Below are 23,830 nucleotides of genomic sequence, written 5' to 3' on the forward strand. Positions count from 1 at the left end.
TGCCATAGGTGTTGTAATTAGGAAAAATTTATGATTATAAATATATGATAATGAATAATAATTATTGGTTATACAATAATAATATTAATAATAACGATAATAGCAAAACGTGTAAATGAAGTAAAAAAGGGAAAGAAATATATGGAGAGAAAAATGCAAAAAAAAAAAAAAAGATCACAAAAAGAACAGAATAAAAAGAATTGCAGTGAATGACGATAAGTTACGCTGGTGTTGTTAATGTTGTTGATACTGAAAAAAGATCATTGTTGTTAATATTTGTTTCCCCTGCGAAATAATAATATCTACTGGAAGCGCTGTCAAACTTCCTGGACAGGGTCTTGATTTTTGTATTTAAATGAAACTAAAACTTTTATAACCACTATTATACATGTATGTATGTATGTATTACAAAATGAAAAACTGCCAGTCTCTTATCAATGATTATAAGTCTATACCAGGTAAAACATTATATATATATATTATATGTACATGTACACACATGAATACATATTTATAATAGGTATATGTAATTACAAAGAAAAAGTACAATCACTTACTGCTTAAATGCGCAATTGATACAACATACATACATTTATACGTCTGTTTGTTACATTTTTTTTTTTTTTTCTTCAAACACAATTTCATAATACATACACGTATTACGTATTTATAAGCGTGTCTTCCGTATCATATAACACAGAAATATATTATTTACCGAAATCATCTTAATTATCCACATATAAAAAAGTCACAGTACAAGACGCATTGAAATCGCAGTATTAACTTCATCTTCATTATTTTTACTTCGTTTTACCGTTTTAATTTGAATCGTGAAGTACTCAGTTATTACAATTCAACAAAGCTCAACATCTTTTCTTTTTTTATTACCTTTAATTTCTTGGCATATATTAAATATCTGTATAATAATGTATACGTGATTGAAATTATGCACATACATGCATATCTTGACCCTATTTGGAATAGTTTGCAGTGTTTGCTAATGACTGAAGTTATTTTTAACCATATACATATGATATATAGCTAATAGTGTTCATGAACATTCCAAAAAAAGAAAAAAAGAAGAGGAAAAAATTAATAGAAGATAAATAACTAAGAGACGAGAGAAGAAGGAAGAAAGAGAAACAAAATAAATAATACGAGAATATCTCATCTACATGTTCTATCTCGCATAGGCACATATATGTAATTATAATAATTATGATTGTGACAAAGTGCGCAGAAATCCATTTTTAAATGTACTTTGATACCGCGTGTAATGTGTTATACGTATACATATACATGTACTATACGTGCGTATATTATGAATACTTCTATTGGAACTTTGTAAAAATCCCCGAGCTATATTTAATCGTGTAAACTGTTTGCAGCACAGATACGTTGTACCAGGGATTGGTCAATTCCAATTTGTCTTTATCCCTAACGATATATCGTTATTGCTTTCAAGTATACATAAATCAGAGTAATGAAAAAAAAAAATAAAAATTGATATAAACAACATACTTTTTAGATTCAGACAAGATGTTGTATGTATATAGAAAAAAAAAAATTGCTAATCGCTGTGTGTGCGAAATTATGATATACATACGTATGTTTATAACAGGATTGTTATTTATAGTGATACAAACCAGGAAATTTAACTGACTCAATTGCTTGACTCTTTTGCCGTATGCGATTAATTGTGTGATTTGAATATGACCCGTTATTGAATGTCGTAATTTTCTTACGTCTATCGTTTTGCAAACAAAACGTATTTCGATATTTGTCAATCAATGGTCATATTCGTTACAGGGGATTTGTGTAAATTAACATTCTACTATGAACATTCTTTTGAGAATGATATCTCTTTGAGACCGATAAGTCGAAAATTTAGCGAAAACGAAATGGCGACTAAAATGAATTGTTTATACCTGACATTTGGATAAAATCGGATATTTCGTGGAGCAGCGGGCGTTAAGAAAATTGTTAAAATTTATTCGGATCATTTATTCATGGGTATTTTCCTATTTCGTTGTTCGCAATTTCAATTAACATACGTAAATAACTGATTGTTACTTTACGATGTGCGAATACTTTTAATTTCCGTCACTTCTAATCGAATTTCCTACTGTTTCCGATCTTATGTGTCTTCGCAAATATATGCGAAACGGTTATTACAACGGCTAATCAGAAGGAAGAATAAAACCAAACAGAAAGTAGAAGAATGAACAATCATAGTTTGAAAATAACCGATGCAAACATGCTCTTTAACGACCTTATATTAGTTACCAAACATTATTATTTTTCGTTTCTTTTTGTATCATAAAATTGTTTTTATATGTATAAATTATATTATATTATGAATACAGAATTTGGAGAGAAATATTTGACTATTTTGTGTTTCGCCAAGATACCGAAAATGATAACGACGATGACGCCGATGAGAAATTTAAGTATTAGGTAGCTCGTTGTTTGTTGAATAATGCGCACTGATTTTAGTAGCCATGTAAAAAAATTAGATTTTATTTTGAAATGCGACGGACTGTTTGGTCCGAGCTGCGAAGCAATTCGGAAAAAAAAAATACTTCTTCATTCGGTGCAGCAATTTATATTATATTAGTCAAACTGTTGTTGTCGATGATTTTACTTTTCTTATCTTTTCCTCAATTAATCAAAGACGTGCTGTTAGCAAAGAAGTCTTTCTACGAATTTCGTTGAGGAAAATAACAATAATTGCTTTGAATTGACCATATCTAGATGACATTGACGGAAGCTCATGACTCGCAGTATTAAGATCAATAATATTGTTTACAAATCACTAATGCATTACCGTGAACGATCTGATTGTCATAAACGGAACACAAGTAAGCGGCAAGTAGATTACAATATATGATATCACAGTTTGTTAACAGCATGTTAAGCGTAAGACGTGAGATCATACATTGCACACTACTAAAATTGCATAACTTGTTACAACATTATCGCTAACGCGTGCTTTATTAATTCCGATCATATTATGATTGCAAAACTAACTACAAATGTGGAAAGTAAAATTAGCTAATTTGCACAAAACTCGTGACGTCTTGCTTGCACATTGGATCCAATTGTACATGCAATACATCAGAGTAATTGCATAATTTGCGTAGATCGATATTATGTGAAATTAGATCCGCGGAGTTATCTATTAGTTCAACTTTTTTGTTCTATTATTTTTCTTACTTACTGAAAATACCATTTTATTCAGAAGTATAATAATTGTTGATAAAAACCAAATTTCGTCATTATACATTTATTCAAATCCAAGATCGAGAGTTTAAATAAATTAGTTCTAAGTTTCTTATAAATTACATAAGTTTTCAATGTGCATATAAAAAGAAATATACGTGTAAATATTAAAAAAAATGTATTCCAACTGGTGCATTCTGTTACTGAATATAGTATATAAATCCACACACACATACACACAGACATATTTATATACTTACTGTATATGTATATGTATGGGGATCAAGAAGTCGGTAGATATTTTAGTTTAATTATTATAATATTGAAATTTATTTTCACCTTTATTTTACAATTCCAATTGTCTGTATACAAATCGTACTTATCATAAACTAAAGTATCATATAGTTTATTAATACTGATAATGATAATAACAACAACAGCAGCAACAACAACAACAACAACAACAACAACAACACAACAACAACAACAACAACAACAACAACAACAACAACAACAACAACAATAATAATAATAATATATAAATCCAAAGTATAGCGAATCGTATTTCCATTAAATACATTTTTTCCCGCATTGTCATTTTTTCCTTCCTTCTAATAAATTCAATTTAAATGGCAAAAATGTTTGGCTAGCTGATATGAGGTTCAATGAGAGTAACGCTTAGTGACTAGTCAAGTTTGACAAAACCCTTGAATGAATAAATGGCCTTTATATTAAATTTATTAATAAAGCTTCGATACAAAGATAATAAAATTTATACAATTTATAATTTAACAAATTATCTCTCAGATCGTTTCTACCTATACATACATACGTACATACATGCATACATTACATAGCATAACTAGAATATCATGTAATTGTATAAATGTAGATAATTAATGTGATGCGTTACATATTTTCGCCGCTTTATTGTGTATAAATTGAACGCGGTTGAGAAATTCGTATTATCAAATACTCATTATACGCATACATGGTGTTCTGTGCTGCCTCCGTGTACATCCAAGGCTTGGATGAAGCGATAAAAAAAAATTAATAATAAATGAGTGAAAAATAAAAATAAAGAAAGCAAGAGGAAGAGAGAGCGAAAAAATGAAGAAATTCTGGACCACTGCAGTTATGCAATGAAAACTTGAATATGCTAGTGTATAAACATACAATATACGAACGGCTGAATTATCGAGTTAACTCAATTCTGTGACAGAAGTGATAAATTATAAAGATATTATTCCTTACAGCTTTGATGGTTCGGCGAACTGTTGCTGTAATTATTGATACGATTATAGAGGTCATGACGATGATCACGGTATATTACGTAAAATAGACAAATTCACGATTAATCTATGAGTGAATAATAATAAACGAGATGATGATCGCTGTTAATCGGTTGGCTGTTTTATACTTGCGTATGAGTATAACTTAAATATGAAAATAAAAAAAGTGTAATAACAAAGTGCGTAACCATGTTGCGTATATATTACCACTCGTTCAAGAAACGCATAATGAGTAAAGATCAAAAGAATACGTCATTCAAAATCCTGCAGCGCCGTGTCTCGAGTATATTGTATATATAAATATTAATCAATATGTACACATTATACACACGTTAATGTGACTAATTGATTTCATAATATGATTTATTTAATAGCAATGACATTACTAAAACATAAAATTGTTATTGTTACTGTTATTATTATCATTCTTAATATTATTATTGTTGTTATTATTATTATATACATGATTGCGACGTACAATATGTTGCACATTTTCAAAGAAATGATTTGTATATACGAGTATATATGTGATATATCAAAGATACGGCACTGTGCATATGCATATACATATATTATATATATATATATATATATACATACACATATATATATATGTCGTTGTGTGTGAGAGTCTGTGTATATATACACACACATTTACAATTGATGATAATAACAACATATTGCTATGTGTACACCTAACGTATTGTAAGCTGTCCTTGTAATTTTTATATACCAACTGCATAATTTACTAGCATTATACCTATATACCTATACGCGCGCGTGTGTGTGTGTGTGTGTGTGTGTGTGTGTGTGTGTGTGTGTGTGTGTGTGTGTGTGTGTGTGTGTGTGTGTGTGTGTGTGTGTGTGTGTGTGTGTGTGTGTGTGTGTGTGTGTGTGTGTGTGTGTGTGTGTGTGTGTGTGTGGCGTGCGTGCGTGCGTGCGTGTGTGTATGTGTGTGCACGAATATACATTGAAGGCTATGATAAAAAGTGAAAAATAAAAAAATTTCGATGTAAAAATAAAACAAGAAAAGAAGTGCTTATCGGATAAAAATACGGCGAAAGAACGGAAAAGAGGCGGAGAATAGTAATAACAATAATAACAAAACATCAAATGGAATATACATATTATAAAGTAATAAATTATTATTATTATTATTGAATTAGTGAATTATATAATCTAATTACCAATTTATTCAACTTAAGGATCGTGGATCTGTAAAATTGTCACGTGTAACAAACAAAGAAAACACATAATGATAAAACAATGAAGCCATATTGTGTAACATTTTAATTATTATTTAAACGTTGATCCGGCAATAATACTTATGTACTGTAACGGGTACGGTTTATCTTGGGGCCGAAGCCTATGAGATAAATTCGTTATTGTGTGTTCTTTGTCAAATTCTGATGAAACAATAGATTTATAAGGCACCTCCTCTGATGGGTAAAAGCTGGATCGGCTTATCAGACCCAAAAACCCTGGATAGTCGAACTGCACGGACTTGGGTATCACCAAAGCCGCCTTGGATATGTGAATAGGCACCTCCCCTTCAGTAAGACAAGGGCTTGTAGGCCGTTGCTTCAAACTGGAGACAAGTGAGAGAGACGTATGTCACCTATTTGGAGATACGGGCTAACCAGTACTCCCTTCTAATTGCGAACTCGGAATAAACAAAGTCGCCTTCCTGTATTTTGTTACGAGTTATTGACCCAAAACACCGCCAATCTTCCAGACCAGGGACTACATTGACTGGCTGTTGGTTTATTCCCCTCCCCTTTTCAAGATAAAGTTATATGCTCGAAAATATGTATACGACGAGACAGACTGTATAGAATACTTGTTTTAATAGCGATAAATTCAGGTACAAGGGTCTTTGTCAGTAGACAATGATATGGTTTTACAAAATTTAACCGTAGAGAAACAAAAAATAAAAACAAAATTAAAGAAATAATAAAACTATCAGAATTTATCGGTTCTGCTCCTAACTTCCCTACAGCTCAAGGGTGAAATACGCTGCTCTATTCAATATTTCCTCTAGAGGTCCCGGGCTATCGTGGACTCTAATTTCTATACTCTTTTCAAATTTCGGACTACGCTCTTTGCTTGAATTTCCTCTCTAAGTGTCGTGAAGCTAATTTCGATAACTCTCTCTAGACGAGAAACGCTTCGTACCATAATGACGCAACTCGGCGCTTTGCCGGACAATTTGTAACCGCTCTTCGTGGTCCTCCAGTTTTATACTCTCCCAGGGCTGTTGTTGGGTTATCCTGTCGACGTCATTTCCCTATTTGTGTGTCCGGTTGTGGGTCGTCGTCCTCGTATGCGTTGGTCACGGTCGATATCGATGGTGTTCGCGATCAGCTGTCTGTGTTAGTTGTCATGATTTGTGTGTCACGGGCATCGTTGATGTTGAGGCGATTTTGAACAGTTGTCCCTTACAGTACGTAATATTACACGTATTATACCGATCGTATACACATTATTACAATTCGTTACTTTTCTACGATCATGATCACGATCGACTTGTATCATATATATTCTCTGTTACTTGCAGGGGAGAGAATAACGAGAGTATTTTTTTCTTCAACTCTACTAGTTGCAAGAAATCAAATACGTAAACAATCTGCTTCCCGATTGCGAAACGATAAGGTAAACAAGTTTTGAATACTAAAACATTCTCCTAAGGTCATCTAACAATAAGGACTTTTTCTGTAACGTTCGTAACTAAAAACTTTGCATGTGTAAAATATTCGTGAATTGACTTTCAAATTTATCAGACAGATTTGTTTAAGTCACGACGATTTGTAGATAGATATAATTATAAACGAATTCGAAGATTTTTGAAAATGAAATGGTTTATCCCCTTCAGATGAGACATCATTATAGTTTTGTCAGTCCTATCCAGTCTTTCCTCAATAACTTATCCGTTTGTTTAAAGATCGAGCTGCATGATAACCCGAGTCATATAAATAAAGATATCGCGCTTTTAACAAACCGATCTATTTCTTCTGGTATGATCCACAGTGAACACACTTCTCCATTACGGCGAAGAATTCGAAAGTGATCGGCGTAGGCGGTTTCTTATTTCTGATTTATATCGTAAACTTGTAAATTGTTGGTGACGGAAACTGTGAGTTTGAAAATGGCAGGTGAGATTCTTTGAAATATACGTTAAATATAGTTATTAGAAAAGTTTTAGAAACTTGGTTGGATGTAATAATGCCTGAAATACTTCAATGCTTCAGAGATTTCCGTATTGAAGGATGGATTTCAACTCGAAATTCCGAATTCGGCACCGATTCCCATTTTCTACCAGTGGCTGCGCGATCATTGCAGGTATGAATAAGTGGAATTAGTCAAAAAAATCAGACAGATTTTCCCGTAATAACGATTCCCCGTGATATTTCCAGGTGTGACGAATGCTACAATGATACAACGAATCAGCGCAAGCTCAGTATTCTCGATTTTCCCCCGGATATATTTCCTCGTGAATACAATCTCTCTGACAGAGTGCTCGACGTCATTTGTAAGATTATTTAATACGTAAAAAAATATCTTATCAGGCAATGCTCGCACAGTTTCATGACCTCTTTATCGTCTCGATTTCAAGGGGACGGAGGTCACAGATCAAAATACCAAATTTCTTGGCTGGTGAAGAATGCTAGATTTTTGGGCGACAACCAAGAGCAAAAAATCACCCCTGTTCCTTGGTTCAAGCTCCCGGATGTTGCAAGGGTGGAATTGAATTCCTACATGAACACGGACGCAGGTTTATCCGAGGTTCTTTCATCCCTGCTGCGATATGGAGTAGCGTTTGTCACTCATGTGAGTATGGGGTTCGGAAAAAGCCAAGTATTTGTAATTTACGAGAACAATATATTGCGTTACAAGGGCCGAAATTTGGCGGTTGCGACGAGTGTGAAATCACGCACACACGGTAGTTTTTATGACAAGCGAATGAAAAGCAGTGGGCCTTACTTGGCAGTGTCGCGGGACGTGATTGGTCAATTTTTTCTCCCTAGGGGCGAAAGTGAGTCAACTGTGGGCTGCGCGTGCGCAAACCCATATCTACAGCACAGATGAAATTGGCTACTTGTTCGTCTCGCTAAATTGCTACGCAGAGTCCCGCACTTTTCATGCACGTGTGATAAAAATGTAATTTAACCCCATGTTGCGTTTTTCAGGTGGATGCCACCATAGCCGCGACGGAAAAAGTGATAACCAGAATGGCGCCAGTTCAGAAGACTTTTTACGGCGAAATGTTTGAAATTCACAACGGCGAGTTCGAAGACGACAGTGACGTCACTCCGAAACTTGATACTGCACTGCCATTGGATGCCGCCTTCTCGAACAACTATCTTGATGCTCATACGGATAATACGTCCTGGTCCGACGCTGCAGGGTAAAGAGTACACAGATATATGGTTTTAGGGTTGAAAAACCAAATACATTTAGGTTTACTCGAATGTCCTGTCGTTTTGCGATTGAGATGTAGGGAAATGCCATTCATACATACAGCCTACATCATCCGGAAATTGAGAATCAGAAAACACGCCCGTTACGAAATTTCCAGAAATGTTATTTACTCTAATGATAGTCAACGCGAATGAAACAATACTTTTATTATTTAATCGAAATGAATCTGCGTCAATTAAAATAACACAGGCTATGGTATCAACAATTTGAGCAAATTAGGCTTTATAATTACAGTGTGCAAGGTGGTTGAACTTTGTTGGTTGTTTAACCGATTCCAATGTTTTGGGGTCATTTGTCGAAAATTACCTGAGAAAAATTCGAGAAATCTTATATTGCAGTACGATCAGTTATACATGCACAAATGAAATTATCTCATCCACTCTGGTGATGATTACTTGTAAAACGTTTTTCCGGTAATCTCTACAGGTCTCTACGGTTAAAATAAAATAAGCTCGGTAACATTCGAATCTAATAAAAGACGCCAAAGTCGAATCATTTTGAACGTTTCGGCTATGAAACCTTTTCTCCAATTGCTAATACCTTACATCTATTGTGTTATTAAAATTCGTATAAATTCATGATTTTATAGTAAGAATGTAGCTGCATTCGTTTTTACTATCTTTCGTGCAAATAACACGCCTGATAAGTTTTTAAACGCTATTTTTCTTCTCCTGCAACATTTGACCGCAGTACATGCAGACGGTTCGAATGATTCACCCTTAAAAAATTCAGGCTACAAGTGTTCCACTGCCTGAAACCGGCGACAAAAGGAGGAGAGACGATCCTGGTGGATGGTTTGAACGTTAGTATGCTGATAAAACAGCAGTCTCCGGAATCTTACGAGAGATTGACTCGGATGCCAATCTCCGCAACTTACATCGATCCGGGTCAGCATCACACTCACGTGGATCCGCTTCTGAAGCTCCACCCTGTCACTAAGGAGCTTTTGCAGATCAGGTTAACTTTGTTCACAGTTTGTACCGTTTCGTATTGTCACGATAAAAGTCTGTCAAATGAAGTAATTCGCATCCGCCGTTTTCGACCACAGGTTTCAACTCTACGATCGTACTGTGCTAAGGACTCTTCCTTACGATCATATCCAGCAACATTACCACGATCTTCGCCTCCTCGCTTCCGTCATAGCCGACAAAAGTGGCGAAACCCTGGTAAAACTTGTACCTGGGGAAGTAGTCTTTATAGACAATTGGAGGGTGTTGCATGGCAGGACTGCGTACTCAGGTTCCAGACTTCTTACTGGCGGTTACGTGGCTCGCACCGACTGGCGAAGCAGAGCCACAGTCATGGGCCTGATAGATTATTAACTATAATTTCGAATTAATAAATAAACAACAGGCCGTGAACCTATATTAGGATCAAGAAATGAGTGGAGGATAGTTCATTAATTCAAGTTTTTATTGTAATAACGCAGACCGAATATGTATTTTTTTAATGTTAAAAGTTAAAAATAAGTAAAATATGATAATAGCATATCTTAAATAATGAATTTCGTATGAATTAACGGTAGCTGGATTTTGTGATTTGAAATTCTATCACAGCTAAAACTCTCTTTCGCTGTTTCCCTATCTTCTGTGGACATATTATTCAAAATCATGTCCGAGCAAACTATATGCATTTTAATCTTTGTACTGTTTGCAATATAATTATTAGCATTACGATACAAAGTTTTATTGATATTCTACACGCTTTGATAACCCCGCCCATGTGTGTCAGTTACACTTCCGATAAGCAGAGTTATACTTTTAGAGGGTCGCTGTCCATTCTAATCATTTCCAACTGTCACTTCGTCGTGTTGCCTTGAGAAGACCATAGATCAACGTTTCTTTACACGCTTGGTGTGTGTGTGTGTGTTGATCATTTGTGACATCTGCGTCAATGGAAAAAGCAGGTAAACTTATCAAATACTTCGTTACTATACGCTGTGATACTGTACGAAATACTTCAATGCTTCAGAGATTTCCCTATTGAAGGATGGATTTCAACTCGAAATCCCGAATGCAGAGCCAATCACAATTTTCCACCAGTGGCTGCGCGATCATTGCAGGTATGAATAAGTGGAATTAGCCAATGAAATCGGACCGATTTACGCATAATAACGATTCTCTGGAACATTTCCAGATGTGCCGAATGCTACAATGATACAACGAATCAGCGCAAGCTCAGTATTCTCGATTTTCCCCCGGATGTATTTCCTCGTGAATACAATCTCTCTGACGGAGTGCTCGACGTCATTTGTAAGATTATTTAATGCGTAAAAAAATATCTATCAGGCAATGCTCGCACAGTTTCATGACCGTCATATCGTCTCGATTTCAAGGGGACGGAGGTCACAGATCAAAATACCAAATTTCTTGGCTGGTGAAGAATGCTAGATTTTTGGGCGACAACCAAGAGCGAAAAATTACCCCTGTTCCTTGGTTCAAGCTCCCGGATGTTGCAAGGGTGGAATTGAATTCCTACATGAACACGGACGCAGGTTTATCCGAGGTTCTTTCGTCCCTGCTGAGATATGGAGTGGCGTTTGTCACCGGTGTGAGTACAACAATCATTACATTATGCTACATGAAGGGTATGAAGCTTTAGGTTTTTAATACCGATGTTACCGTAATAGAAACACTTCACAAAAATGACCATCCGTTTCATTATCTTCTGTGAATGACGAGGCTGAACGCTTTTTTCAGGTAGAAGCTACTCTCGCCGTTACCGAAAAATTGATAACCAGAATGGCGCCTGTACAAAAAACTTTTTTCGGCGAAATGTGGGAAGTTCATAACGAGGAAATTGCCGATGCCAGTGAAGTCGCATCGGAGACCGACATAAAGCCGCACTATGACACTGCATACACAAGCATCGCCCTTGGTGCTCATACAGACAATACTTACTGGTGCGACGCTGCAGGGTAAGTAAGAGGTGTTTTGAAATTTTTTAAACATCCCACAGACAACGAGCTTTCAAATTTCAGCCTGCAAGTTTTTCATGGTCTGGAGCCTGCGAGAATCGGAGGAGAAACGCTCCTCGTAGATGGCCTGAACGTTAGTATGCAGCTGAAACAGAGGTATCCGGAATCTTACGAGAGACTGACGCGGATGCCGGTTTCTGCGACCTATGTGGAAGAAGGTCAGCACCATACGCACGTGGATCCGATCCTGAAACTCCACCCCGTCACTAGGGAGCTTTTGCAAATCAGGTTGGCTGGTCTCTTAGAATTTTCCATTCTTGTATCGAGAGGGAGCAGCGAAATGAAGTAAAAATAAATCAAATTAAATAAAAATATCAAATCCCTATCACAGATTTAATCTCTACGATCGTTCTGTGCTGAGAACTCTTCCTCGTGATCAGATACAGCAACACTATAACGATCTGCGCCTCATAGCTGCTATTGTGGCCGACAAAGAGGGGGAAACCCGCGTGAAACTTTCGCCTGGAGAAGTAATTTTCATTGACAACTGGAGAGTAATGCATGGCCGGACCGCGTATTCTGGTTCCAGACTACTTGCTGGTGGTTACGTGTCACGTACCGATTGGCGAAGTAGAGCTGCAGTCATGGGTCTGCTTGATAATTGAAGGTATGCACGAGTGTGTATGATCAATTAATTTTCAACAGATGAGCAAGCGAATTAACTGAGAAATCAGCCCACTACGTAATGATACGACAAATTTTTTCTATTAATTTTTATCCAATGTCCAACGGAAATATAACGTGTGTGGTAGAAAAGAAAGACTTATTAGGATTAATCGTAACATACTTATCGATACATTGTCAAATTTATCCTTAGTACTTGCTATCGGTAGTATGTTCGAAAACGTTGGGTCTCGCATAGGTAATTCTAGAATGATCTTGAGTATCGAAAATTTTTATAATATGTTTCGATACATCGCGCCGAACGACGTTTGCAAAATTTTTCTACCGTATGTAATAATATAGTCTCTAATTTTCAATGTCTGTGAAAAAATTACAAGAAATTATACAATTGGGAAACAAATCAGAACAGTTATTATACATGGCATCACGCTTTGGAAACTTCTCTTATTCAGTGAAGCTTGTCGTGCTTGGCTAATCTGTAACTCGTAAAAGAAAAGGTGCAAACGCAAACGATTACGAACGGTATTAACGAAGCTTAAAGTCGTTCAAAACTCAGTTTTATTTTCATACTTATTGTTAGTTAATCGAAATACCGTAAAATTAACGTAAACACTATTCACGAAGTCTACCGGTTTTACCGAGAAATTTGCTAGACTCAATTTTCACGTCCCTTAAAATCCTCACTTCACAATATTTGAGATCTCGACATCAGACTTTTTTTTTCTTTCCAGATGATGGCAAGAGTCTGTCCTCAACGATCTCTGGCAAATTGTCTTCTAGGGAAGGTTCGAACCTTGTTGATGTAGAGGTAGACGCTTTTGCCCGACGACCATTAATGCCAGTAGTAGAATTCAATTCCATATTTGTTCTTACGGTAATATCAGGCATCGCTAAATCTCCGTCAGTTTTTTCACAAGTCAATGGCTGAACAGAATTCTCCTCGTCGTTGTGTCGGTTTTCCATTCTGTCAATCCTGGGTGGCTTTTGATGAAGACTGTTTGTACCTTCCAGGTCCTTAAAAACCACAACATTTACATGTACCTCATAATAATTAGTCCTTTCATATTTTTGAATTTTTTTATATCTGAAGAATTTTTGCTTTGCTTCAGCAAAAAGCTAATTTTAAATGAAGTAGATCAAATTTTGCCAGATTTAACGAATACTGTTTATTTTATTCTATATTTATATCCAGTAGTGGTTAAACAGCACATAAGGATAATGGAAAAAAAAATTGAAACGGAACTTGTTTCCCTGCATCATTTAACATTTTGCAATATTACAACACCCATACGTCTTGAATATTTTTGGGAACCAATCCCAAACTGTCTAACATTCCAGTCGCCTCGGAATCCTCGGTAGGGTAAGCTGATATCCTTTTACATTTGATCAAATGCGTCGCTGCAAAAGAACCGAAAGATGTTATCAGAATATAAAATTGGATATAAAAAATGATCTCAAACCAGTAGTAAATGAATGAATATACGTTAATACCTAATTGGTTTCCATCAACCGACGAAAAACCGCAAGGACACTGCATTTTATTTTCCAAGGGTATGTTCAGCAGTGGTGAAAGTACTGCTAAGCCGGTCAGTGGTCTAGCATTGTGAAACTGTTGCTGATGTTCCTTGAAAGCTCGCCAACAGCACGTCGAGTATTTGCAGTGCAAGCATTTCTGTTCACCGCTGTAAATTATTAAGTATTACACCATACGGTCATATAACAATCGAAGCAATCATTGTACGAAATTAGTTCTACGACCAAAAAACCGACGGGTAATCTTACGGGTAATGTTCAAGCTCATCTATGTCCTCCTCGCACTCCTGACAAGCCAACTTAGGTGGAGCAAGAATTCTAATCGGTCCTTCGGACCATGTCTTCACGTTCTCAGTGTTGGGTAATTCCTGTATAGGACTATCTATTTCGATACGTTTCACTGGGTTACGTGGTCTCGGTATCATTATACCGTTTTCAGTTGCGATGTACGGAATAATTTCTGTAAAAATTTACGAATACGGTAATTTAGACTGTAATTATTAATCAGATATTATTGATTCTCACGCAGTTCTCAACTTACTAGGGCTAGACAGGAAAATGTGCAACTCTTTCTGATGCGTTATCAGCGCACTTTTTTGGTTGAACCAAAGACAGCATCGCCGACATTTGTTACCCCTCCCTTCTTCACGCCTCAATGAATGCCTCTGCATGTGCAATAAGTAGGCATGAACAACTGGTAGAAGAGTGCCTGAATTACCGTCCGTGCAGAACTGAATCACCTGTTTAACGCGCGAATTTTAGTTATTACACAGAATTGGTAATGACTGGGTAAAAGTCAAATGCACCGTTCTTCTTACCTTGAGACAATAAGGACACATCAGACCATCCCCTTTCTCATGGATTTTATAGTAATGATCGATGACATCTTTATGACTAGATGAACGATAACCACAGGTCTCGCATCGGTATGGCATTTCCGACGGATAATGAGTAGCTGCCATGTGATTAGCCAGTAGCGTACCAATCACTGAAAAGAAAATTAACGGTACAGCAGTCTTATCTGCCTTAATGTTGACTAAAATAATACAAGGTACTCACAATTGAGCATCGACTCACCAAACTTTTCTTCGCAAATAGCGCATACCACCATGTCACCGTTGGCACTTCGCCCCATTGTGCTGTGCGCTTCGCTAACGTGCGTTGTCATTTGATGCTTGGACGAGAATACAGCGCAGCAATACCTACAGACCGGGGATTCCTTTTGTCCAGGTACTTGTGGCCTTACATGGGTCACCATGTGCTCCATAACTTCTGTATTCGATCGCATTATCGTAGTGCACAGAAAACACTGCACATTATAATACAGAGTGTATCTTAAATGAATGTTACACATCTATCTTTCAATTACTTATTGATATCATAGAAAATTCTGTGCCCACTTTTATTTAGTTTTACAAGTGGAAATTCCCGCGAAAATATTGTCGCTAGCTCACCTTCATGTTTATGGAACTTTTACGCTCATCTAAAAGCCTGTTCTTGTCACCCTCCATTGTGGCATAGTAGTACTCCTGAAGTTGTATGTTGTCGCCGCCCTTGTTTTCCCTGTCTCTAAATCTCAGTTCAGGCGTCGATCTTTTCACTTCAGGCTCGGGACTCGTGCCTTTAGAAGCTATGAGTCTTTTTCGGTTTCGTTTAGGCCCCGGTTTATTGTTGTTTCTAGTCAAGTCAACCTGTGTTATAGTCTGAATAATTTCCGCGTTGTTTGATACTGGCTCCTTTGGGATCGAGACCATTGGAGCCAGCTGCGGCGGAGCCAGGTTTGAATAAGACCAATCCTGGAATGGATTTGCTGCAATCTTAGCCAAACGATCTAGTAAACAGTCAGCTGAAAATTACAGATATTGATAGTCAACTTGGAGGTATATAAGACTGCTTTTTCGTTCTCATCCAAAGAATCCAACTTACGAGAATCAATTCTAGTCTGCTCCGCTATGTGGATTATTATATTGTCAAATGCACGAGCTGCTGTTTTACCAAACATTTCACGCCAGACAAGGTCGTCTAGGAATTGTTGTATCATTTGTCTACTAAGAAGACTTAGCGTGTTTTGAAACATTCTTGGTACGATTTTTCTCAGGTATTCCATAATGTGGTAATTACTGAATGTGTTCCTGGGATTTTGTTCAGAAAACGCTGACTGCATCACATTGTGAAATCCCATTTCCTGGAGGGTAGATTTGTCGACTGTGTAATCAGTAAGTATTTTGGATTCTTTGTGGACCCAGTCTCGAAGCGGATTTAATATATTGTGAAACCTTCGTTTGAAGGACCTGTCGCCGTCATGAACAGGGTCACAAGCGCGCAGTCGAATTTCCTGCGTTTCCAAATTCAAGATACCCAATACTTCTACTTTGACCTGTTGAACGAGAGATTAAACATATGAGTTCATCTACAAAATGAATAATATCAAAGATTGAAAAGATACGCAACATACTTACCTGTAATGAGCACAAGTCGATACATAGAATAAAAATTTACCTGTCTCAAATTTCCATCTTGCGATGTAGTTCCAAGGCTGATAACTCCGACTTGAACCATAGAATTTTTGCCACCCATTTTACAACTTTTATCCCACACAGCAGCTGTGCAAATGCTGCGAAGATTGGTGTAAAAATTTTTTACATAAACGTTAGATACTTTTACCCAAGAGACGACGTTCTGCACGTTTGTTTGACAAGCCCAGTGATAAATTAACTTTAGTAAAACAGTTGGAGTGTGCGGAGCTCCTTGAAATATCGAGCCAGAGAATACTGAGACAAAACGATCCGGGCAACAGCTCGATATCCACACGTAACCACCAGAGTAGGGAAATGTACCAGAATCACTGTACATTCCAAGTTTCAATTTAGTCTTTTGATAGTTACTACTGTGCAGGTTGCAGTACTGCTCCGATCGCACTAAACCCTGCTGTATTAGCCATTCGGCAAATTTTGTTGCTGAATACATCAAGACGCTCTTAACTTTAACATCTGAAAACAAGATTCGCCATTAACAGGGGTGTTAATCGTGTACAATTAAACGTTTGTTTTTGTTAAAACACCTCGGTACCGACCCAGTTCCGTTCTCTCTGCTTGCGCAAGCTGTGGCGCGATATCTTTTGTGCAAAGGTTTGGCCGGGCAACAACAACCAACGAGGGAAAAGTCCTACCGCCGTTCATTTTATTGAACGTTATCTCTCTGCCATCTGGCAGGTTGCGCTTCGATTCTTCGATCTGTTCACCGCCTGAAATAATTATGGATTTAAATATTTAGTGCAGCAGATGAAAATGATCTCAGTCACATCAAACTTATAAGGATAAATCGAGACTCTATACTCACTTGCATTTTTGTTACCCACAGATATACCACCTATGCTAGTGTGTTCTGTTGGTCTTACAATGATTGGGGCAGGTTTCTGTTGTGGTTGTTGCTGCTGCTGCTGCTGCTGTTGCTGTTGCTGTTTAGGAACCGTTTTTATCCTCAGATTTGTCACCCCCTGAGGGCTCGTCGTTGCTGGAACAGATGATTTAATTCTATTGATCAAAACCAGAGGTACGAACAGCAACATTCATCATTATTTCTACCCAAATGTAACTGCATTTAACATCAGATTGCAACTTACTAGGAGTAACGACGTGTGTAGGGGTGCCGGTTTTTCCTCTGGTTCTGGAAACTGGAGTAGGAAGCTGAAATTGGTAACAGAGTTACAAGTATTCATATGCAATATGCACTTCTTTTGCATTCCCAGTCTGAGACCAAACTTTTGTTGACTAAATCAAATTCCAATTTTTGGCACGTCAAATTTAGGGGTAAAAAAATAAACGACATTGTGAACAGCACAGGAAATAATACCCAAAACGCCACCGTTCAAGTGAATTTCAGTTTTCACTCACTTCTTCCATGATATCAGGCTGCTGCACTTGGAGCACTTTTGTTCTACGGCCAGATCTCGTGTACTTGTACTGGATTAACAGAAACAACAATTATGAGCCTGATTTTTGATATACGGAACACATAGATGCATCGATCTACGTACGTTTTCATTGGTTGATTGCGAAGACACTACCGGTGAAGGAGTTGCTTGCGTGGTTGGTGGGGTAGCTAGAAAACGACATAGTGTTAGTTTCACAATTGTCCCAGGAACATTGAGTGGTTGAAAATAATTTTAAAATACAGTTTGCCTACATTGCTGCTGTGTAACTGCTCCCAATATAACACCCATCCGTGGATCCATCACAAGCTGGATATTTCCCTGATTTCCAGGTGGGTTGCTTAACATGTTCAACTTTATAGGCTGCGATTTTGCCTGGTTCTAGAAATAACATCAGCAATGAGTATAATACATAAACTGAATCTTAAATAGCTCCTGAATCTGAGTTTCGCACTTGGAAAGTTTATCATTGGCAATTAAATATGCCAAAATGATGAATCAATTGAATTATTCAACAAAGTGAAACTTACTGGATTCAACAACGAAGACTGGCTAGGTTTGACGATTGCTGGCTGTGGAGCATTTCCTGGCCTGTGGAAAAAGTTCAGGGTAATAAGTAGAGAGTGATGCTCACTATTACTAAAAACATTGGATTTTTAACAGCTGGTTAATTGCTTTAAGATACTTACAATGTGTACTGATACCCTTGGACAGCACCTGCTTGACAGAGTAGCTGACCACCACGTTCTTTGATCACTTCTTCGAGTGTTCCTGCAACCTTAAGAAACATTTAAATATAAAACACCTTTATTAACAGTACATGCTGTTGCTGTATTGAAACACTTTACCAGGAATGCCAAAGTTGTGGCAATTTCCCTTGCCTGAGTTTTTAGTTTTCAAGTTTCTCACTCTATTTAACAGAATATACACAAATTACTTCACGCACGAGTTCTTTACCTTATCATAATTTTCTTTCAGCTTTGCATTGTGCGCAAGCTGAGATTCGCTGAGAGGCTCCTCAGAGCAGTCCAAGTTAAGCGTCATGCTGATAGGCCTGGTATGGGTCACAGATCGAGTAATTAACCGTCCTTTCGGCATTGTTAAATTGGTTTACCAACCAGTTCAGGTATCCTCGATCTGAAAACTACAAAGTGATGTTAAAAAGGTTTTCAAAAATGTGTCGCTCCTGAATAGCGGATAGCGATGGTCAACGGGTAGCGGAGTATGTTACATCCATTACATACATTCAACTAAAAAATAGGAGAATATGTGAGAAGCAAAAAAATTGAAAATCATTAAAGAAAAGATTGTAGATTTAGTATTGTAGGTGCAGTAAAATTATGTTGATAATGAATGAGCCTAATTTATTATGGTTACATTAGTGTTTTTATAATAATATGTGTGGGAGTGAGAATTGTATTGTTTAGAAAAAAAATATTCTGAATGATACATTGATGAGGTAATTTTGAATTACAGTTTGTTTAAATAAAAGCTTTGAGGTTGTCCCGTCTGCGGGTAAGCAATTCTATTACCTGTATCAAAAACATCGGTTTGTCCGCTACAGTTGCGGCATTGGTAAAACGATAAATTTTGATGTAAATAAAATATAGGTTACGGGACGATATTGAAAATCCTACGGTTAATCAAATGTGATTCAATATAATTTCAGCCTACCTTCACTATTCCTTGGCAAAATACACACTGCAATTTTATCGAGTTTGAATCATTATCACCGCGGGAATATCTTTATCAAATAACAAAAATCACACAGCGCAACACCGCAACAGCGGTGTAGTCGCGACCACGTTAAGATGGCGGTTCTCGCGCGTCTCCGCGGTGGATACTCTCTGTACTATAGAAAACTAAAAAGAGAAGGCAGAAATAAACGAATGAGCTCGGTGCGACTGTGGTGGAGATTACTTTTGAAAGAGGCGGTATATGTGACCGTTAAATGCCACGTTCCTGTACTATAGAAAACTAAAAATAGAAGGTAAAAATAAACGAATGAAACCAAGCACGACTGTGATGGAATTTATTTTTGAAACACGCGGTATATAATGTGACTCAATGCCACGTCTCCGTATGATTGGAAAATGTCCTCATGACGTCAGAGCCTATAACTATAGGCGCCATTTTATCATCACATAACCTAAGTTTTTAATTTTAATCGAGGCAAATCGTAATTCTTAGGGTTTCAAATTACTCATGACACATACGTTTAGGAAACATAATCAATAATATACCTATTCTAATGTGGACATGCGAAAAAACACAGACAACAGTCAGCTGTCAGCTGGTTGCATTAGTTCAATTTCTTTCCATCAGATGACGATTTGCAAAGAGTGATAATCTCAATGGAAACGATGGAAACCTTAAAAGAGAAGGTAGAAATAAACAAATGAGATCGAGTACGACAGTGATGAAATTTATTTTTCAAACACACGTTATATGTAATCGCTAAATGTGAAGTCTCTGTACTATGAAGAACTAAGAAGAGAACGTAGAAATAAACGAATGAGATCAAGTACGACAGTGATGGAATTTATTTTTGAAACACGCGGTATACAATGGGATTGCTAAATGCCATGTACCGAGATAATTCTACGCCCATTAAAATTCCAAGATGTCAATGGACGATGCAGTCTGATGCGTTGAAAACATTTTTACGCAACGATAATGAAATAAAACTTATTCAGTTCAGGGAATAAAATTGTACACGTCGTTTTCACTGTTGTTGTCTTTTTATTCATTAAAATTAAAGATATCAAATTTTCCTCAATGTCGTTGCGCTTGCTATTTTTCAGACTGATTGAACAACTAGTTCTTTACACATTCTGAAATCTCTCATCGTATCATAATCGTAAAACACACGATAATTGAATTTTACTAACTTGTACAATAATTATTTCAATAATTTTGCAACAAAAATATTGCAGTTATAAATTGTAGGCGGATGCTGGATTTAAATTACAGTCTTGAATATCCTTACAAGTAACACCATAGTTCGATTTGCAATGCACCATAGTTCATGCGAATCATGATACATGAAATTCCGCTTTACTGCTTCTTTGCCTTATTATATGGAATATGCGTAAACTGGAACGCTTTTAAGCGTGGATTTTGTAAAGATATTTAATATCTAGAAATTTAGACTAACTACCCACTTATCAACAAAATTACGCAAACGAATCAAACATATAAGTTTTAATTATATCAATAAATCGTTCAGTTATGGCAACATCGCCAGTAAGATAACACTATAATACCTACGATGATAATGAACCCTGAGTTTTACTGAACTTGAATTCACGCATTTACTTTAATTTGATAACGAGCCCTGAGGTCAGTATCGTCAGAACTGTGAACTTGAAAACGTGTAAGATCTTAAATTGGACTACGGCATGAGTTAAATAGATACCAGTTGCAAAATGAATACGGACGGAGTACAATACAGAAAATTTATCTTTATCTAGACATTGCTTATCCCAATTACAAATTGTCATTAACACTATCCTAGGAACTATTTTATTAAGTACGGGTCAGAACCCTTCAAAATGCGTGATTCCTCAGCCGTTTTTAGAGTGGCTATTGCCTTCGTTCTCCTAACTTTTCACTGCGCTGCCTCTACTTCACCATCCCACGAACAAAAGAGCCTGCAACAAGTTGTTATCGTAAGCAAATTGCACGAATATATAGCCATGTGTAATAGTTTTTTCTTATCTTTCCCCTAGTGAAAATGTCCCATGGAATCCATTTGGTTCCTTCCAATTTCCGATGGGATCCTATAGGAATCCGGCAAATCCGTAGGAACTTGGAACGTATTTGGATGGATTCTGTGGATTTACTATAGAAATTGTCAATAGTGTTAAAGAACTGCGAATCTCCAAAAAGCCATCATTCTGGTAATGGTATACTAGCTAATTGTGCTACATACGTTGCAGGTATTTCGACATGGCGACAGAGCTCCCATTGATGTTTATCCGAATGATCCTTATGCTGATTATCCATGGCCTAGCGGAAAGGGAGGATTGACTAAGGTTGGTTGTTAATTTATAAGTAGCAGAAGAGAAGTTTAATTCGGTTTAAAAGCTCGTATCTATGTAACAGTACAAACTAACTTTTCGTACAAATTTCGTATGCACCAGAAAGGAATGCTTCAGTTGTACACTCTGGGGCAACGGATACGAGAAATGTACGGATCGTTGATCGACGACGAGTATCACAGCAACGAAATTCTGGTACGTAGCAGCCATTTGGACAGAGCCATCATGTCCGCGCAATCGCTTTTAGCAGGACTTTATTTGCCGAAACCTGAAGACCAGTTCATACCAGGTTTACTTTGGCGTCCAGTTACGGTGCAGACGATACCGCAGGGTTCGGACAAGGTTGGTGAAAATGTTCTGGAAAAATTTACCATCGCAAAACTGTCCATCGATTATTTAGCGTTTTTCATCAGTTGATCGTGATGGACGTGCCGTGTCCGCGCTTTGAGAATGAATCTGCTCATTTCATTTCGGAGTTAGACGCAAGCTATAACGACCCAGTTCTCTTCAACATACTGTCAAAGGGTACCGGCATGAAGATAACATCTTTAAAAAGTGTTTTGTATCTTCGCGACATATTTCAATGTCAGGTAAGATGCTTGAGTCAAGTGATAGAATTTGAAGAATTTATTCACATGGGGCATGTCTCGAAATCATCTAGGAATTGAATGGATTACCATTGCCAGACTGGGCTACAAACTTCTTGAGGAACCAAACCATAAAGGCATCCGTATACTTTGATGCGCATATGAACAGTTTAGTCCAGAAGCGGCTCAGAGGCGGTAAGTGCGAAAATTTTTCGTACAAATTTCTGGTATTGCACCACTCATGGCACCTACAACCAAGAATTCTATTTAAGTAGGACCCTTGTTGAAGGAAATTTTACAAAATATGTGGATGAGTAAGAACGGAACCAACGAACGCAAAATGCACCTTTACGCTGCTCACGATTATACGCTTGTGTATACTTCGAGGCTCTTAGGATTCAACGAAAGACACATTGAGCCGGCATACGGTGCGTGTTTTATCTTTGAATTGCACACAGTGGACGGTGGACGAGATCACAGAGTCAAGGTTAGTTAATACGATGCTTTATTATACTTACGGCTTATGTATTTGTATGTTAAAATATTCAACGAGTTTCTGATCCAGATATCATTCCTGAATACTACGGAAACAACTATTCCGCACCCCTTGAACGTGCCCGGATGTGGAACTTCCTGTTCGCTGGAGACGTTATCAAGAATTTTGAATCCAGTGCTGCCTGAGAACTGGGATAACGAGTGCATGACATAACAAGGCCGCCGATTTCGAAATATTCATATACGCATGTAATGCACAATTGTTGTAGACTGAATTTTTCAAATACGTTTTCATACTATAAGATAATAGGTACTCGATGTTGCATGATCATAAACCTATTTATAATAAGTTTAATTTCGAAAAATGTGACATATTATACGAAACTAAGAAATTTGCTGAGAAAGCATACAAATGAAAAATAAAAGAGACGCTACATCCTAGACATTGAAAAGCTGTCAAGAATGGCTAGGATAATACAAAGAATATCGGATAAGGTTGTGAGTTTGACTGTTCTGCTAATGACGACTCTGGACTGCGCCCGATCGATTTCTCTCGCAAAATTACGTCGAAATAGTGCCAGAAAGAATTTATTCCGGCACTTTTCAGAATCGCGAAAATTTTCGCCAAAAATACAAAGGGGTTAGCC

At 37.1% G+C, this 23,830-nt stretch overlaps 3 protein-coding genes across 10 annotated transcripts; 2 read left to right on the plus strand and 1 right to left on the minus strand.

The window, feature by feature from the left end:
• The first annotated feature begins 6,728 nt into the window (after window positions 1-6,728).
• LOC107226937 (trimethyllysine dioxygenase, mitochondrial) lies at window positions 6,729-14,046 on the plus strand. 3 transcript variants are annotated; one of them, XM_046733942.1, is made up of 10 exons: window positions 6,729-6,957; window positions 7,072-7,166; window positions 7,542-7,666; window positions 7,763-7,853; window positions 11,130-11,245; window positions 11,329-11,543; window positions 11,693-11,910; window positions 11,974-12,198; window positions 12,302-12,577; window positions 13,326-14,046. In XM_046733942.1, exons 3-9 carry the CDS (start codon window positions 7,660-7,662, stop codon window positions 12,573-12,575), a joined length of 1,146 nt encoding a protein of 381 aa, XP_046589898.1. In that variant the 5' UTR covers window positions 6,729-6,957; window positions 7,072-7,166; window positions 7,542-7,659; the 3' UTR covers window positions 12,576-12,577; window positions 13,326-14,046. The 3 variants fall into 3 exon arrangements, with proteins under 3 accessions (XP_046589898.1, XP_015523409.1, XP_015523408.1); XM_015667923.2 differs by lacking the exons at window positions 6,729-6,957; window positions 11,130-11,245; window positions 11,329-11,543; ... (2 more) ...; window positions 12,302-12,577; window positions 13,326-14,046 and adding exons at window positions 7,928-8,043; window positions 8,128-8,342; window positions 8,702-8,919; window positions 9,726-9,950; window positions 10,042-10,666 and having other exon boundaries at window positions 7,111-7,166; XM_015667922.2 differs by lacking the exons at window positions 6,729-6,957; window positions 7,072-7,166; window positions 7,542-7,666; window positions 7,763-7,853 and adding exons at window positions 10,311-10,899; window positions 10,965-11,055.
• LOC107226935 lies at window positions 13,120-19,888 on the minus strand. 6 transcript variants are annotated; one of them, XM_046733937.1, is made up of 21 exons: window positions 19,733-19,888; window positions 19,591-19,616; window positions 19,016-19,202; window positions 18,748-18,836; window positions 18,589-18,649; window positions 18,313-18,439; window positions 18,164-18,228; window positions 18,021-18,089; window positions 17,750-17,813; window positions 17,467-17,646; window positions 17,201-17,371; window positions 16,627-17,117; window positions 16,054-16,504; window positions 15,582-15,973; window positions 15,205-15,436; window positions 14,946-15,115; window positions 14,669-14,867; window positions 14,377-14,587; window positions 14,086-14,276; window positions 13,886-13,992; window positions 13,120-13,608 (listed from the first exon to the last, which is right to left on the minus strand). In XM_046733937.1, the coding sequence occupies exons 3-21, from the start codon at window positions 19,154-19,156 to the stop codon at window positions 13,303-13,305; spliced, it is 3,717 nt and encodes a 1,238-aa protein (XP_046589893.1). In that variant the 5' UTR covers window positions 19,157-19,202; window positions 19,591-19,616; window positions 19,733-19,888; the 3' UTR covers window positions 13,120-13,302. The 6 variants fall into 6 exon arrangements, with proteins under 6 accessions (XP_046589893.1, XP_046589896.1, XP_046589892.1 ...); XM_046733940.1 differs by lacking the exon at window positions 19,591-19,616 and having other exon boundaries at window positions 17,467-17,640; XM_046733936.1 differs by lacking the exon at window positions 19,591-19,616.
• A 1,467-nt stretch (window positions 19,889-21,355) lies between these two features.
• LOC107226925 (lysosomal acid phosphatase) lies at window positions 21,356-23,626 on the plus strand. Its single transcript, XM_015667907.2, has 7 exons — window positions 21,356-21,729; window positions 22,000-22,095; window positions 22,204-22,443; window positions 22,515-22,691; window positions 22,763-22,883; window positions 22,964-23,175; window positions 23,254-23,626. Exons 1-7 carry the CDS (start codon window positions 21,613-21,615, stop codon window positions 23,395-23,397), a joined length of 1,107 nt encoding a protein of 368 aa, XP_015523393.1. The 5' UTR covers window positions 21,356-21,612; the 3' UTR covers window positions 23,398-23,626.
• Window positions 23,627-23,830: the final 204 nt, after the last annotated feature.

The sequence above is a fragment of the Neodiprion lecontei genome, chromosome 3 (genome assembly GCF_021901455.1).
Source record: "Neodiprion lecontei isolate iyNeoLeco1 chromosome 3, iyNeoLeco1.1, whole genome shotgun sequence".
Classification (NCBI taxonomy): Eukaryota; Metazoa; Arthropoda; class Insecta; order Hymenoptera; family Diprionidae; genus Neodiprion; species Neodiprion lecontei.